At 35.4% G+C, this 17,994-nt stretch overlaps 1 protein-coding gene across 7 annotated transcripts in view; it reads right to left on the reverse strand.

Annotated features, from left to right (window-relative positions):
• The window catches only part of SDCCAG8 (SHH signaling and ciliogenesis regulator SDCCAG8), a 117,511-nt gene that overhangs the window by 67,992 nt on the left and 31,525 nt on the right, over positions 1-17,994 (reverse strand). For all 7 annotated transcript variants that reach the window (XR_003926362.2, XM_030035675.2, XM_041128478.1 and 4 more), the window contains exons 12-13: positions 15,346-15,462; positions 3,019-3,161 (exon numbers count right to left, since the gene is read on the reverse strand). Coding sequence is in view for 6 of the 7 variants with exons in the window: in XM_030035675.2 (XP_029891535.1) it covers positions 3,019-3,161; positions 15,346-15,462 (260 nt within the window). In the remaining variant the exon portion in view is untranslated. The remainder of the gene's footprint in view (positions 1-3,018; positions 3,162-15,345; positions 15,463-17,994) is intronic.

Consider the following 17,994-nt stretch of genomic DNA (forward strand, 5'->3'; position numbering starts at 1 on the left):
AGTGCTTTAGAATAGCTAATTGTAACCTTTTTCTTGATTTTTAACAAGTACATTTTGTTAACTTAGAAGCTGTTTAGTTGGTAATCAATCAACGGTGTCTGAAAACTAGGATGCAGCAAAGAAGTGGGACTCCTGGATAAGGGTGCAGTTATGCAGAGCACCTTCTTTTTCTCATGAAGACATTGACTGCATGCTCTTTCTTATTTAATCCGTTCATATAATATTTATCATCTCATTTTCATACATTAAAATCCACAGTTCTAGTATTTGTTTTATTATGCTACTTATTTACAATATCCAAACTTCGAATCAGTGGATTAGTGAAGAACTTTTCTCCTTTGTAGTATTACTAATTCATACAAACCAAAGAATTCTTTCTGTATCTCCTCAGCTACCTCTAATTTTTGCCAGAACAACACAGACAGGTCATGCAAGGCAACAGAAAGACTCTCCTAACTGTGTAACAGCAGTACAAGCCTCCCTCAAGTCCAGTGTTGTGAGAAGACTTGGAGTGGACCAGCTGGTCCTCTCCTGAAAAGAGGGGAATCAGCAAGATGAGGCCAAGGCCAGCATACCCAAGAGATGCACTAAATCAGCGCAGTTTCTGCAGCAACCTCCCACAGGCAGGACTCTAGAGCTTAAAATCTGTTTTCCTTGGCAAGTGCCACAGTGAATGAGTCTATAAGCCCCATAGGATTGCTATCACCACTACCCTTCAAGTAAGCATTTTCACTGGCACAGCTGCCATTTGAGGTGAAAGGAATAAAGAATGAAAGAAGGCAGACTGTAAGCGAATAAAGTTCACGTGCAACAACTATGGATGTACCAATCCATTAAAAACATACTGAGTTCAAAATGCAAAACTAAGGCCGTTAGAGACATGTAACTTTTATACCTTCACTAATACAGAAAACCTGTTTTGGCAGGAAGTGATCTGAGAGGAAGAAAAAGAGTACAGGCTAAGGAAAAGTTTCATTTCAGTAGGGGATCTTTTCCTCTGTGACTCAGGGAAGAGATGACTATGCGAGAACATCTCTAAACCTGCCCTACCAATCTAAGTATGTGGGGACAACAGGTAACAGTTCAGGAGCAACAAATCTCCCATCTCTTTTGCCCCACTTCTTCACCCATGACAGCAATATCACCTAATGTATTCCTGGAAAGCAGACAGATAAGGAGGACACAAAAACCTACAGAGAACAAAGCATTGTAGAATTTGGGGAATATCAAGAAGAAAGATTTGAACCTATTTCCCATGCTTTAATGTATACGTTTTTCCGACAATTAAATGTCAGTGTAGAAAACATTTCAATACTTATAAGCAGAGGCCATAACATGAATGCAAAGTATAAAAAATAAAATAAAGATTAGGACATTGCAGAAGAGTGGCTGCACTAGGTCAGACAAAGAAGCCGTGGCAGTTCAGCATCTGTCTCAAAAAGCGGACGTCTGTGAAATTGTATGAGAACAGGGCCAGCACAGAGCATTACTTGCCCAAAATACTGTTCCCAGGCTCCAGTGATTTGCATTTCAGAAAATTCCCAAGTCAGAGACCATAGATTGAAAAGCTACCTGAATCATTTGTATGTGAGGTAACCAGCTTTAAGTACCTCGCTATGTAAAAGTAGGCAATAGTCCTCATTTTTACAAGTTGAGTATTTTCACGGGGGGGGGAATTGGCTAGTCAGATTTCCTCCAAGATATCCGAGCTTTATTGCATATAATCAGCCTTTTGCTAAAAGGAGCGTGGTAAGCCATTTGGTTAACTATCACAACAAATCATTATTAATAAAGTTCTGCTAAATCCAAACTTTAGATATCTTAACAACTCACCCAAAACTTTTTTCAAGTTCATTAACCTCTAGCATATTTTTTCTCTAAATACAGGCTGTTAGAGTGGTACTTTCTTCCATCTGTTAAACAACCGTGCTCTGAATTACACTGAAATGTAGCTGAATAAAACAAATGATTCATTGAATTTAATAGTTTAGACGAGGCTCTATTTTATTTCCATTTACTCAATGGCAGAATTCTCACAAAACCCAAAGAGTACAAGACTTGGATAAATACGCAGACTTCTGTTAAGTGATAAAAATCTGAAGTTTTTTTCCCCCCATGTAAAATTTAAATTAACTTAACTTTTTTCCTTAAGGACTGAGTAAAAGTTGCCAGATTTGTTTCTGGATGTTCACTCTTGCGGGGAGCAGGGCAATGGAACAAAACAAAAACCACACACACAACCAAAATCCTGTGAATGGTCAGACAACAGCATGTTCTGTGGCAAAAGGAAAAATTCCTGCAGTTACCAAAACTCAAGCTGCAATGAGTAATTGGCATGATAACCTTCTGGTGTTTTCCAGAAACGTGTAATGAATAGCACAGTAAATGGCATTGGGAGCTATAACCAAGGATGGAATAAGCTCAGGCAAAGTCTCTCATCACACAGTGTTTGCATTGTACCACATCTCCACTGAGCCAGTGACTTAAACACCCTCCTCACACACTGGAGTTTACCTCCTATTCATAGACAGTAATACTACCTTTTGATTCTTCAATCTTCAATGAGGCTTAACACAATTATGTTCATTTATACATTCCTGGTCATTCTGCTGCAGAAACTTCAGGTTATTAATCCAAGAACTCCTATGCTTAAAGGTGCTGCTGAACACTACAGTCTCGAATGACATTTAAAATATCTTTGTCCTACCAAACACAGCAACGACAAAAAGAATGTAGCTGCACTCTCCCCTGCTCTTACTCCTGCCCAAAAGCATGCCACCTCATCACCAGAGCTGAACATTGCCTTTTCTCCACTCTAATAATTAACTTTCATAAATTATAGTTCATAACTCACTTTGTAGTTCATAACTCACTCACTTAAATCTCCACTTCTAACACGACTGAGGGCTGCCCATACAGTCAATTACTGCAAGTATCTATAACAACTGTGGGGAAGCCTGTGGCAAAAAATTAGCAGAATGAAATTGGTACTACAGCATGTAATAGGATAAGGGGTACCTGGTGAGGTGCAGTTGGTGCTCAGATTTACTCAGCAGTTCTGTCAGTTTTAGGCACTCCTCTCTGGCTCCTGTCACATCCTGCTGGGCTTGTTCCAAACGCTGTTTGTTTCCATTCAGCTCTAATCCCAGTTTTTCTATTTTCTTAGAAAATTGTAGAACCAAAGAAAGTATATTTAAGAAATGCATAGAGATACATTTTAAGACAATAAACCTTAATGTGATCAAAGCTCCTGAAAAATAACGCATGCTTTTGTTTTAGAACAAAAGTAGTTCGTTCATAAAAACTGCAAAACAAGCAAAGTATTTGAAATTACATTGTTATGAAAAGCCAAAATGCATATCATATTTAAAGACATTAATAATCAATGTTATTGTCTTCATACAGCTTAAGAGATACATGCATTCAATCATTTTCCGATTTTCTCATGTGAAGGCTTCCATATTTGTGTCCCAAATTCACTCTGTTAGAAAGCCAGAAAGCAGCAGAACAGCAGCCATCTTCAGAAGCTGCTGGACATACGATAACTCTTACGGTCATTTATTTTGCTTATCTATTACATAAACAATGACATGTTGGAATTTAGCTTTGTCATATTCATATAATATTATGAAAGAGAATAAAGGTCATTTTGTGATTTTACCATTATTGAAAGTAAGTTATTTTTGACTTATAACTGAATCCTAAAAATACCAGCTGCTGTTAATCCTGTCACTTTCTTAACATCATTAGTCCTTATATGACAACTAAACATAGTAAGTAAATCTTAGTCGATGAGTCTATTAATTTATTTTACAAACAACGATAAGCAAATTTGCATGACCACCAACTTTGATTCCAGTGAAGCACACTGGACTTACGATCTCCAATTGAATCATATTGTCAACAATTCAAACATTTTTCACAAATATTCTCAGAAGGAATATATTTTGCTCTAAGTCCATATACAACATACAAATACCTGGAGGAACATGTCTGTAATGTAATACTATACTTTGTCCTAAGGATGCTTTTAAGGAGGCCAGTGGAGTACACAATAAGCTAACAATGTAATTTTATCATGTAGTAACTATTCTACACTAACTCCCTACAGAAATATTTATTTGTCGTTGGGGCTGGAGAGAACTTGCATGTTTTTCAGTCAACTAAACTGTGAAAGGTCATTTGTAGTACAGAATAAAATTGTTCATATACGGAGTTAGTGCTGAATAGCTATTATACTTTAAATTCACACCATAACTTATTTTGTGATAGCTTCCTCATGTAGACAAGCCTCAGTATCTTCTTTAGTTAATGAAATTATTCATTCAAACATCCTACAAGAACAAATGAATGTAATGCAGTCCCAATATTTGCACTTGAAGCACCTTTGTAATAATGTTGTCTCTTTTCCTCGCATGAAAATGTTAATCTAAACCACTTACAGTAAGTCATGATGTCGCAGACAAATACAAGTTCTTCATCCAGAAAAAGGTTTCATAATGTGTTTTTTTTATTTTTAATTTTGCTAATTACTTAACTGTACACTTTTCCCCCCCCAAGAGCACTCAACAAAGGTTCATGAAGGAAATGTTGATTAGAATTTGAATGTCACCTTGCTTTATCACATAGACGACCTACCAAATTAAATTGGTAATTCCAAATTCAAATACAAAGATAGTGAAACTATCCGCAAAGTTGTTAGTACACTTCCCCTCTAAAGAACGTAACAACCTATTACACTGTCAGAATATTTTAAAACCTGGTGTGCAAAGGTATTCAGTTACATATGGTTTGCATTTTCATTTATTTCGAGACTTTTGCATATTTTTAAATAGAACAGAAGTCTCAGGGGGTTCTCTATGCTCTATTCTTCTTAACAGCAGCAGCTCATTAATGTTATTTCCCCATTCATAGTAAACAGGGACATGGTTCTTCCCTATCTTTAACTTGTAAAGACAGTGAAGTTCTGCAACATTATTAAAATTTGCTTTAAGAATACATCCATTCAGCATAGCTTTAAAAAAACCCAAACTACAAGTTTGTTGAAAAGCATCAACTAAGTATTTGAAAAAGCATAACCACAGCTGAGAACATAAATACACTCTAGATCACTCCTTCACGGAAAAGTTTCAAGGAACAGATTGCCTTTACACCGTTGCCTCAAGTTAAACAGGCTCAGTCAGGTTTTGACACAGACCCACAGAAGGAAGCAAATTCCAAGTGTAAGAACCTCTGGTGAAAATGTTCTGCTTCCATCAGCCAGATGTTGAACCTGCAAGGTTGAACCCAAGAATACATCCACAGATGTCAGTTGTCATGGAATTGCAGAGGGAAATTCTCAATGACTCCATGACAGGGTCTTTAAAGATTCACAGGAGTCTTATGGTTTCTATAATTTTCTGTAAGTATCGAGAAAGCAAACAGGTTTTGAAGAACGATTTCACTTCCACTACTTTCATCAGTAATTCTAAAATTCAGAACCAGCTCCTTTACACACACACACGTACATACGTGCATACAAAGTGCATGTGTGTAGGTGTATATAGGTATATAAAAATATATCTTAAAATACCAATATTTAGAGGTACTCACAGCGTGAGCTGTATGAAGAGTAGAAATTCTACACAAGACTTCTGGCAATGACCATGCCAGAAAGAGCAGACAACCTCATGAGAAAGGAATGGTTGAAAAATGCCACCCAAGAGAACATGCTAACAGCAACTCAGAAACCAGAAGCACCTAATCCAGGTATATTTAGGGATGTCAACTAAATTCTTCATTTTGAAACACCAGAAAATGTTCATTGAAAACAATTTGGTAGGAGCCATGCATCATCGTGCTGAAAACAGCCCATACTCTGAATGCTACACGTTACTTTGGTTTAAAAACTCAGATAATAGTTTGAAACATATGAAGCCTCAGAACTTGAGACTTGTTCATACAATAAAAACAAACGCTATTCTCTCTCCTGCAAACAATAATAGTCTCACAAATACACTCTATCCTGAAATATGTCAAGTCCAGTACATCACTAAGTCATCACAATATAATCAGAATTTAAAATATAGAGAAATTACAGAACCAATGAACCTTCTTCACTGTTCCTGCAGGGAACCTTATCAGGCAGCATCTTTCCAAAACTATTTAGACTCAAACTAGTTTTCATTTTCCTTTTAGTTCCCATTTCTTCTACTGGGAAGCTGCAAGCAGTTCTGTAGCTGCTCTCTGGGCCCCAGCGTAATTGTAGGGAGAGAAATGGAAACAAACCACCAACTAAAGTATTTTGCTGACAACTCTGCTTTTCATGCAGCGTTAATTTGATCCCTCAGTGCCTATCACTTGTGATACAGCTTTTTACAACATGATCAGAGAGTATTTCTTCAAGGTACTTAACTTTTCAATGTATGTGAGAGACAAGAGATGGAGCACAGAACTGCAAAAAGACAGATGACAATCTTGCATTTAAGAAAATCTGAAACAGATTTTCAGTATAACAAGGAACAGAATTATCATAATGTATACGTACAACAAGACTACATTAAGGTTGGAACAGGCAACTTCTGGTGCTTAACTCCGCAACTTTAATATTCTTATTACTTCTGCACATTAATTTTAAAAGTACTATTTAATCTGTCTTGCACTGCAGTTGCCTAAACTCGCAGGAATATCAACAGGCACTTTGCCATTGAAAGATGGCAGGCTAAACCTCAGTAAGACAAACATCATTATTAGCAAGCTGAAACACATTAACACCATTCTGCATGCGTATTCAATTCCATTACAAGAAAGAAGTTTTACTAAAGAAAAATTAAAGCATTGGTGAGATATCACTGCAGTAAAATTGCATTCTATATCAATTATTCTTTTTTCAGTATTACCACCAACTAACTTTTATATTTTAAGTTTTCCACTTTGAAGCATATAGGACCCTTCTATATTTTTTTCTTAACACTTCAAATAAGTGTTTCACTTCTCATTCATTAGTTCATGATGAGTTTAAAAATTATCTTCTGATTTTCACAATGCATTTTTAGGTGAACACACTGGAGATGCTCATTCAGTGACATAAATGCAACTTACTGGAAAACATAAAAGATCATTTTTCAAACACTGGATCAATCTTCAAATATCCTCTTCATAAATTATCTGAAATGATCTTCACCTAACAATACTTATGTATGTTGTAAAAATGTGCTGTTTAATTAACTAGACATCTCTTTTATCTCTACAAAATCTGATAAAATGAAATAATAATTTCATTCAAAACAAGCCAAATTAAAGATTAAAATAATTGTTTAATTCTTTTCATACTGATGCTGATTCTATTGTATGCAGAAAAATGCAACTTTAAATTCCAAACTAGCAGATGTTTTTCATAGAATTTTAAATAGCAGCAAACTGACAGAAAAGACAAACGCTCTTTTTTTAAACAAATGAGAATGATTAAGCAGTGATAAAAGAACTCATACTCTGAAGTAAATGCAAAAACAACTTTAGAAGGCTTTTAACAAAATAAAAAATATACTAAAAACAAATGAATTAATAAGTGATTTATGACATTCACTGTTGTACCGGTATGCTCACACATCAGGTAAGAAAATACACAATATAACCTGAAGAATAAATTCTGCACTGACTATACCATTGCACAAATTCTGCAGTAAAATCATTCTGGAGGGGATAATATTTTTGTGAATTTACAGTACTTTCTTTTTCTTTTGTACTTCATTCTCCACCATTATTAAAAGATTAAAGGGGTGTAAAATAGAACCAAAAATAGAAGAACAACTATAAAGTAATAAAAAGTGAAATGTAATTACTCTGGTGGTTGGTATTTGCAGGTACATCCCCAAAAGGCAATCAACATCTATAAGAAACACATACACTTCAAATAAATACACAGTAAAATTTTACAGGCCCTGATGCTCACATGCTTAGTTTCATCTACCAAAGTAGCCCTTCAAATCAATGAGATCAGTGATAGTGCACAGGACTGAAGCTATAATTAAGGTCTTTTTAAGAGATGCTGCCAGTATGGCCGTTCACATACACTTAAATATATATAACAGCGACAGGAAATTTTTGCATTGTTTAACACTGATGTCAATCATGTTGCTTTCTTTACTTATTAATATACTAATTAATCAGGAACAGAACAATCATACCCTACTATAACACTAACTGTATTTTACTATTTATTATTTTTTAATTTAAAAAACCCAATAAAACAAGACTGCTTTTGTACTATGATTTCGAGGTATTTTACTTGGAAGAAAGATGACTATTAGTCCATATGCAGCAGGGGTCACTTGAAGTCATTTCTATCCTAATCCTGATATCAATCAAGCAACTCTAGGTTCTGAGTGGTCTCTAAACCTCAGACCTCCCAGGCACGCCATCTGACATAGCATATTGCACCTGAAGAACTATCCAACTTTGTAAAGAGAGTTCGGACCATCACGAGGTTAACCCCCGCCACGTCCCAACAATATTTTTCTCCCTTTTGCACTCTATATGAATTACCGCTGCTTCCCATTCAAATCTGAATGAACACACAAAGCAGTTATGAAAACTAAATTTGCTTTTAAAGGGGAAACCTCCTTTCTGGAAATAGATTTATTATAAAGCTGTGAGAATATACAAATAAATAGTAAGAAATACAATGTACACGAGGCTTGAAAGAGTGCACGAAGACCACCTCTTTCGAAGAGGTCAATTCACAAAAAAAAAAAAAGATAACTGTAAATTCTACAAATCATTTAGCCCAAAACAGAAGTCTGAAAATCTTTCATGATATGAAAGGCAACTAATGTGAGCAGAAACACAAGAAGAGAAGTAATCCCAAGAAACACACACTGTTCCTTTGAAAGGTTTTCCCTATGGCTGGCTCACAAATCAATTGACCTCTAAAGACCAGAGGCACAAGCAAAGACATAACCTAGATAAGCAGTGCAGGCTGGAATTTGTTGGATGGCTATTACTCTAGCCTGATCTGGTGGGACTCCTGAACGCCTCAAAGAGAGGTAGTTTTGTGACCACATTGTCACTTGTACTGCGAAGAAATGTAACAGCACCTGGCAGTACTATGGCACCCCATGTGCTTCACTAAAAGGCAGAGCCTCAAGACGAGAGCCATTACCTAAGCAAAGGTCAGCAGCCACAAACCCTCTGCTTCCAAAAAGATTGAGAATTAATAGAGACAGGATGCCGCAGTTTGCTAGGAAGAGCAGCGGTGCTGGAAGAACTTGCTGGGAATAGCATGGAGGGGGGATGCCCTTAAATGCACACATCTTTAAATCCTGTTGAAGGAAGCTTTCTACCTGCAATTGTTAGCTGGGGCAAGAAAAAATTCATGTTGCTAAGTATATATTTATGAATATACACACAATTTTTTAATTAAGCAATAATCTTAGGTGTCTGTCCTTGTGCAAACTCCCGAAGAGCAACATAGCCCCAGGATACTGTGGATAAATACCCTGGGAAACAGACAAGAGTGAATGACTGTAACATGTTATACAAGGATTTTACCTCATTATTTCCCTGAAAAAATTTGCTTTCAATTTGCCAAAATATTTGAACTGAGATACTATTTCAGGAACAAAACTTCCAAACCCATAGAGATTACTGCAGTCACATTTTAACAGACAACATTGCTGTACTAGAGATTAGCTCAGCAGCCACCAGCAGAGATAAGAAAGTGATTTTGTTCCACAGTGGAACAAGATTTTTTTTTTTTTTTTTTTTTTTTTCCAATGGATTGCACTAGGCGGTGGACAGGGACAGCAGGGAGAATGGGGTCATGCAAAATAGATCGTTTGCTTGCTGATACAGGAATTTCAGTAAAGGAGGGATGCATATAGAAAAAAGGAAGGGGAAGATTACTCCTACTTCATTATTGAAAAACAGGAGAGAACAAAACTTACTCCTTTTATCCTTTCAAACACATATTTGAGATTACTGATGTGGGATTGGCTCTTGTTTCCTGGACATCATTAAGGAATAGCTGGAAAGAAAACCTATGCAGTAACCACTGACAAGTGATAGTCAGGGACTTGTACACTCCTTTTCTTCTGATTGTTGGCACAATGACTATTGATAAAGCAAGCATTTTTGTAGTCTAAGAACAAGAAAAAAACCAACAGAAAACAAGCATTTCTTTAAATATAATGCATATACACACTACACTAAGAGCTATGCAATTCTTTTCCTACCATGAAAAATGTTTAATGCACATAAATGATTTACTCTATCCATATACTAATGGGGTGACATCACAGTGGATGACAGAACATGGATCAAGGTTACATGGGCCAACTACACCTATGAATAATAAAATCCTGATTACCAGCTGTGTTGTTCCTCTTAGAAGGCCAGCTGCTTAGGGGAAGCAGACCAGCACAGAAAATGCAGGACAATCAGTACAGAAAATTCTACTACTGGGAATCCCACTCCCAAGGATTTTTCTAATGGAAACATGGACAAAGAATTTAATGAAGGCTGCTCATACCATTCATCCTTGAGGAATGGATGGCTGACAGAGGAAAGCGATGCCACAGCAGAGCAGCAGCAGCCATATCATAATTGTAATTAAACATTTCTTTTGTTACATATTGCATGGTTGTAGATCAATGTGTTTCCTCAAAAACTTTGAGACAAGCTAGTAAGTTCAGTTATAAAAAAGAATGATGTTCCTCCTGAACAGGTCAGGAAATTTGTATGAAAGCAAGGCATAAAATACTATCATTTTACTCTCTCCTTATTTACCCATTTTCAAATTAGTGCGTTGAATGCCCCAAACTGAAAGTGATACATTAAAGAGTTCTGTTACAGCAAAGGTTATCACATTTTCTTAATGCTTTCTTGTCCAAAAGGAATTTGGTTTTGCTACTTTTAAGGCCATTATACTCAAGGTCAGACCAGGTAAGAAAATTTGATGCTAAGAGTTTCAACCTGTCTGCTAGGTTTTGGGTTTTTCCTCCCTGCCAAATAGTATTAAAGTATGTTTACTGATTTAACAGACTTTCTTTTCAAAACAGAACTTCCAGAGCATCTTTTTAACTAATGAGGTCACAAAATCTTAGGTATAGAATTGTTACAAGAATACATATAACACACAATCCTAACCCATCTTCATCAGCATTATTAAAATTTGCAAGTTTCAAAACATCTGGTGATATCCTGAATGTCCCAGCTTGTGAAAAATCTAGTATTTTAAAGCCTCACTCATGGAAGCCTGGTATCTACCCATAAAAAGACATATCAGTGAATCAGTGTCTTCAGAAGGTTGTATTGGTCTTGCATCGGACACTGCAGCATTTCCAGGATATATACCCAAATTCTTGGCCTGCATTATTTCTGATGAAGACAGAGTCAGTAATCTCTCCACTTATAATGTCTAAATTAGGTTACTATAAATCACAGATTTATGACAAATGAGTTAAACATTCCCAAAATACCTTTTGGCAAAATGCTTTTGGACTGCAATTTTGCCAGATTTTTATTTGTCTGCAAAATTGTCAGTCTATAGTGTACAGAGATATCATTTAGGTTCTGTCATACTACACAAAAATGCTTTGATGTGTAGCTCTTTCCATTTCTATAGGTTGTGTGTATCAGTGACACTCCAACTTCCTTTTATTTGAGCTCATGAACTTCCATACAGGCAACTCTTAAAAATTTGTGGGTTTTGGTATAATATTTCTGGAGCTTTTCAGTCTGTCACTTACAAGGTAGGAAACAGAATTCTGTAATGCCCTGCTTCAAATGACATTTGCCCAATTTTAAAGACAGTATTAAAAGAATGGCTTTTTACAGGTTAAGTTTACTGGCTTAGATTTATTTCTACACAAAGTATTTATCTGATTCCTCAAAACATGGTAAAATAAAATTTAAAAGCTTCAGTTAGTTTCTGAAGTTGGATTTAACATGTCCTGTTACTTTATTACAAGGAGACCACAACTCCCAGTGGTGCAATGCTACTGGTAAGAACTATCTAATAAGGATGACGCCCAAATTGGCTGGGACTGCATAAATCAATACTACAAAACTGTTTTCACTTCTACATGCTGAAGCTTGCAAGATTTTATAAACCAAATAAAAATGATTTACAAACAGAAAGCAAATGATTAACAGTGTACTTCATTTTTATTTTTATAATGCAGAGCAGAAAAGAGCAAGTGATGCTAATCTGAGGAAACGATTTCATAGTGTGTCAGAAGTATGATTTCTATTAGAAATGCACAAATTATGCCACACAGTGCTTCCAAATTCACAGAAAAAGTATTATAAAAGTGAAGTCCTGCTGTGTTAAATATGCCACAAAATTTTTATTCTGATAACAGCTATTTAGGTTAGGGCGTGACTTTTCTCTGATATAGCTGTGCTAGTACAACCCCTAGTGTGGACACAGTTTACTGCCATGAAGGCATTATACTCGTATAACTTACAAAGCTTGTTCCTAAGAAGGAAAAGTATTAAGTAAGGCACTGTTACTTCTGCACAGCTACATCCACAATGGGAGGGCTGAGAGAGAAGAAGAGCGGGCAGTAGGTTATGCCACTTTACAACATACTGGGCCAGACGAACAGATGCAGTTTTTGTGTAGAGAAACTGTGTGGTATATGTCTTCCCCCGCCCCCCTGCCATAATCTTAATGTTAATCAGGATCACGATGGATGACATTACAAAATACTTATTCAATTTAAATAGTAACATTGCTCATTGCTTCTTCATTTTTATGTTAAGAAATATTCATGTCAAATATTAACAACAGGTAGTCATACCAAGGTGCCAATGTTTGTTATTAGTCCTAACTGAGTAATAAAGATAGGAAAAGACATACTAGAATAAAAGAGAATAAAACCAAAGAGATATACTCCCTTTAATTTTCCTAAAAGACACAAATGCAGTTTGGAAGTACTTTATAAATATCAGTGTATGATAAATACATATCTGCATTTACTGACATGTAAGTATACGTATCTGATGACCCTAAATTGTACATATGCGGATTTCCGCCTATTCTGACACACCTGAATAACTTTAATCCCTTTTTAAAAGTCACTACATATAAACTAAAATACATCTTCAAAACTAAAATTTATCCACAGCACAATTAAAAATACACTCATACCTCAAGAAACAGTAAACTCACTTTCAATATATCAAAAGGCAATCTGAAAAACATTTCTTTGCTTTTAAAACACAAAAATGCACCATTTAATATAGAATAGCATGAAAATACTGATACATTATTGTTTCTCTACTCTTAAAAAAGAATTATGTATTTATTATGAACAGATGGTGGCCAAGGAACGTATCAACTCTGTCTCTTAGCCAGAAGGTCAGGTCATGGCTGAGAGACCAAAGAACAATTACTGTTTGTTATTCAGTGCCATATAAGATGAAACATTTTAGGTTTTTCTTTCAATAAAAAGATAGATGTGATTGAACTGTTTTCATTTCATTTAAATGGAATAATTTACAATGACTTATTAACATTTGTTAAAATTTGATTTAAAACAAACGGCAAAACAAACAAACAAAAAACCCCAAAATGTACACACACTCATTTTGGTGACCTTTTAACATGTTAAATAATATTAGGACCTATACAGAACTTTATTACTAGCACCACAGCTATAAACCAGCTGCTAGATGCTGAGCCTGAGAATTTCAAAATAGTTTGTTTTCCTTTTTTTGAGGAACCAACAATCATATTTGAACAATATAAGTACTTTACGTAATTACTGAATTACTCTAATAATCTTTGCTGATAGGAACTCCCTCTCCTATCACGTCCCTTTAATTATATTGAATTATAAATCACCACTTTTTGGTGTATTCATTCCCACACTGAATAAAATACCAGTATGTCGGTACATGAGGTTAAAATATTTTGTTAAATTTTGCAATTTGTTCAAAAGGCAATCCTGAAGCAAGTTGGAGAACAGGATTTAAAATCCAAGATACTCCTTCAAATATCTTATTAAACACATCCTGTTTTATTTGTATGCCAAGATTATGCCAACTCTCTTATCTGTGATATCTGTCAAGACACAGACGACAAGCCTGTTTTTTGTTTTTCAAAGTGTCCTTAGGCCTAAAGGATGCAGGAGTAAAAAAAAAAAAAAAAAAAAAAGGAAACCAACCCTGAAAACAAACTGCTTTAAGGCCCCTGTTTTTCTGTGCTGGATGATTTTCTATACATATTGAGGAGTTATTTTATCTAATATGCTTCTCTTTTGGATTTTACATATCTTTTGATTATAATTTGAATTAATATTGCTTCCAGCCAAAGCTCATACTTTATTAAGTTCATAAACTTACTGTCCTACATGAAGATTTTGGGAAACTGGTAAATAAAAATATAATTTTAGAAATACTGCATTTTTCCCTACTTATATTCTTACACAGGGACCAATTTGTTCACTTATTTAAAAAAAAAAAAAAGAATGGTTTAAAACCTGTTGGATAGGCTGCTCTAATAACAAAAATGTATATTAAAAAAAGAAGATCCTCATGTGCATCTTATACATGTGTATTCAGAAGACATCCACTCTCATGTGCAAATCACAACTTATGAAGGAATAGCTGGAAGTTTGAATACCTAGAGAAAAAACGGATAGAACCTCAACAAAAGGGCACTTCAAAAGATGCAGATTACACCTGTTCGAGCTGCTTGCCAAGTATGTTGCAGGTTACTCTAATAATCTTTCTTACTGCACGGGATGTTTTCTCACAGACCACCTGTAAGGCATACACTGGTTTTTGTATTATTATAAAACACAGTTTTAAGATAATCAACAACTAATGCCTAGTGGAATTTTTATATAGTTATTTTTTCTAGAAGGATATTTTTGGTTTGGTTTGGTTTTTTTAAAACTTTTCTATGAATCCCAGCATTCATTAACCTTGAATCTTAAAAAAAAAGGAAGATATATGATTTTCATTTCTGGTATCGTTAGGTTATACTTAGTCTTTAATGTTTTGTCAGGCTGCATGTATACATAATTATATGTGGATTTACTTGTGAGAAAAAGTGTATAAATATATGTATACAGTACATACAATTTAAGTACGTTGTATGAATACATATAATAGAGTAATTCTATATGAAAGCATGGGATGAGTATTATCTAAAATTGAACATACTAGGGCTGAAAACAAGAATAAGATAACCAAGAGGTATTTATTTAATAGTAACAGCTGGCTTGTTGCCATTAATTTAGAAACCATTTAACAGTAATAAATGACCACTATTAGAAAAACTAATCATTCCAGCTTCCGAAATAACCCTACTTAGGCTTCTAATAACTGCAAAGTTATAGCAGTATTATCTCTTACCTGGTCCTTAATTTCAAGCTCCCTTATAGTTTTTGTTCTGTACTCTCTGAGCTCCTTTTCTGCCTCATCCTTCTTCATTTTGGTTTGATTCAACTGATAGCGCATTTCTCCACACACCTGTTAGATTATACAGACAACATGATCTGTAGCTTGAAGAATCCATAGCCCAGGGTTTGCAATTAGATCTTTTGGTGCCCTCTAGAGGTCATTTAAATGCAACATATTTTAATTTACAGATATTTTAAGACTACATATGGTAAATGTTTTTATATAAAAAAGGTGGATCTGAATTCTCTATATAGTCATTAACTTTGAAATATGCAGTGCCTTCTAGATTCAATTATATTTGGATCAAGATTTTGCTAAGTATAAATATTTATGTTGTAAATATATGTGCTACTAAATACAGTTAAACTACAGTTGCTGGTTTTATATTCTTCTCCCATTCTCTCCAAAATCCCAAGAAAGTCTATGTCAACACTTTCAAAACCTAGAAGGATCTATCACACTCATATATAAGGGTGTAGTTTCTTATCTTGCCAATTTTCCACTGTTAAGAAAGAAAATGTTTAGATGTTAATACAGTAATTTTCAAAGTTAGATCAGAGCATAATAGACTTACTGCAAAATGAAAATAAATTCTTTAAAAACAATGCCTAATTCAAATATATGCACGGGCCAGAAGAAAGGGATTAAAGCAACATTTAAAGAAATCTAGTATCACTTCCACAAAGGCAACAATTATTCTCTGCCGTTGGGATGTTCATTATGTTACCTCCTCATTCCTTTCCACCTTAAGGCAGCTCAACTTCAAAGGGTCTGGGGAGGGGTTAGGGGCAAGAAAGAAAAAAAACGCACACCAATCCCTTCCACGTAACTTTCACTACTGCTGTGCAGGGATGTTATTCTTCCATTTCCATATCTAAGACTTTTAAAGGATTCTATTTGATCTTATCTGTTGGGAATGGAGAAGGATGGTGGACAAGCTGTCCCCTTTTTGTCCTTATCCTGTGCAATCACCTCCAATTTGTGCCTGTTCATTTCACCTTAATTAACCAAACATAAATACATGCACATTCCGTAACAAGAACACAAATGTTTACTCACAGCTACTCTTAGAGAAGAATTTTCTTTCCAACTCGCTCTGCTTCCCTGCCCCACCTACATTCTTTCACTTGCTTCCTATATGTACGCACTTTTAATTTGCTACTACAATACTCTGTGCTTCTCAGCAATCTCCTCACACACACTCTACAACCCAAATTAATTTCTATTTTTCAGTCTCATACCTCTTCTCATTTTCACTTTTTTTTTTTTCTTCTTCTTAAAAAAAAGGTAGGGTAAAAGTAAATATGCATACTGCAATCAAATCACCTTAGGAAAAAACAAAACCAACTGTCGTAAGTTTAAGAAGCAGTGTCACTTATTAATTCAAAAGACAGCTTGTGAATTTAGCCCTGTTGCAAATAATGCAAGGTAGAAAATGCTCTGATGAATGGCAAAGTTCTGAAGTATTTTTTTTAACACTGACGTGTTTTGCGTTTTGCAACGCAAAAATCCTAAGATGCAACTGCATAGATTGCCAACTCTGCCTTTCTACCTCCTTCTTACTTTATATGAAGGATGTAACAAAGTGCACTATGTCACTTTCTAGAGGCAAAATAAAAAAAAATAAATACAGCCATCCTTGCCTTCAGCTCCCCCATACATCATACAAAGTGAATAACGCAGAAGAATCAGCAGATGGTGCTGTCCTAATAATGGATTTTTCAGTCTCCTCGTAGTTCAGAATGAAGGAAAAAGATTCTCACTCCAAACTTTTTTCTTCTCGTGCATGCAGAAAAAAAAATTTCACATAAAACTCAAAAGGAAAAATGTTGTTATTTGCTGTTATTAATAATGGCAAACCGAGTTTGAAAATGAGGGGTCAGATTCACAAACAGACATAGATGTCACTTACATAGCCAATGAAAAATGTCAGGGTCATGCACATAGTCCTGACAGCTCAATGGTCAGGACGTTCCTCCAGGATGTTCAAGACTCCTCAATTCAGAACAGGGACACAAATGCAGTCTTCCAGTCTCTCAGGACAGTGCAATGAAAACACAGCATAGACTACTGCAAGGTGGCCACCTATTCAACTTTGTATTGATTAACAGTAACTGAAGTAGAGACTGGAACCACAGTGTCACTCTCCTGAGAGATTGCTTCAAATCGGTAGGCTATTAAATCGTTCTTTCCAGACCAATGGATATTTATACCTACTACCTCTTTCTCCGCCTCCCTGCCCCTGTAAGTGGTGCTAGTCATCTGTGAACCCAGTCTGAAAAACCAAAGGCGTGTTTCAGAAATGGTAAACCACACCATTCTGACATTCTTAAAATGCTCCCTCATTTGTTCTTCAGCTGTAATTGAATTAAATTTTTTAGTAAGTTTGGATGACTTTTTCCTGTAAATTTTCTGCAATACTTTCATCTATTTCTACCAGCAGGGGCAGCAGAGGAAGACAGGAACTGTTGAAAACTTCTCCAGAAGTCTCTAGCAGCCTAAAGAATTAATTGCCCCTCAAAACCTTGTAATTAACGACTGAGAAGGTAGGATTGGCCCTAGGATTATTGGTAAAGTATACAGGCATTTCAAGAGGTTATA

This window comes from Aquila chrysaetos, chromosome 13, assembly GCF_900496995.4.
Source record: "Aquila chrysaetos chrysaetos chromosome 13, bAquChr1.4, whole genome shotgun sequence".
NCBI lineage: Eukaryota > Metazoa > Chordata > Aves > Accipitriformes > Accipitridae > Aquila > Aquila chrysaetos.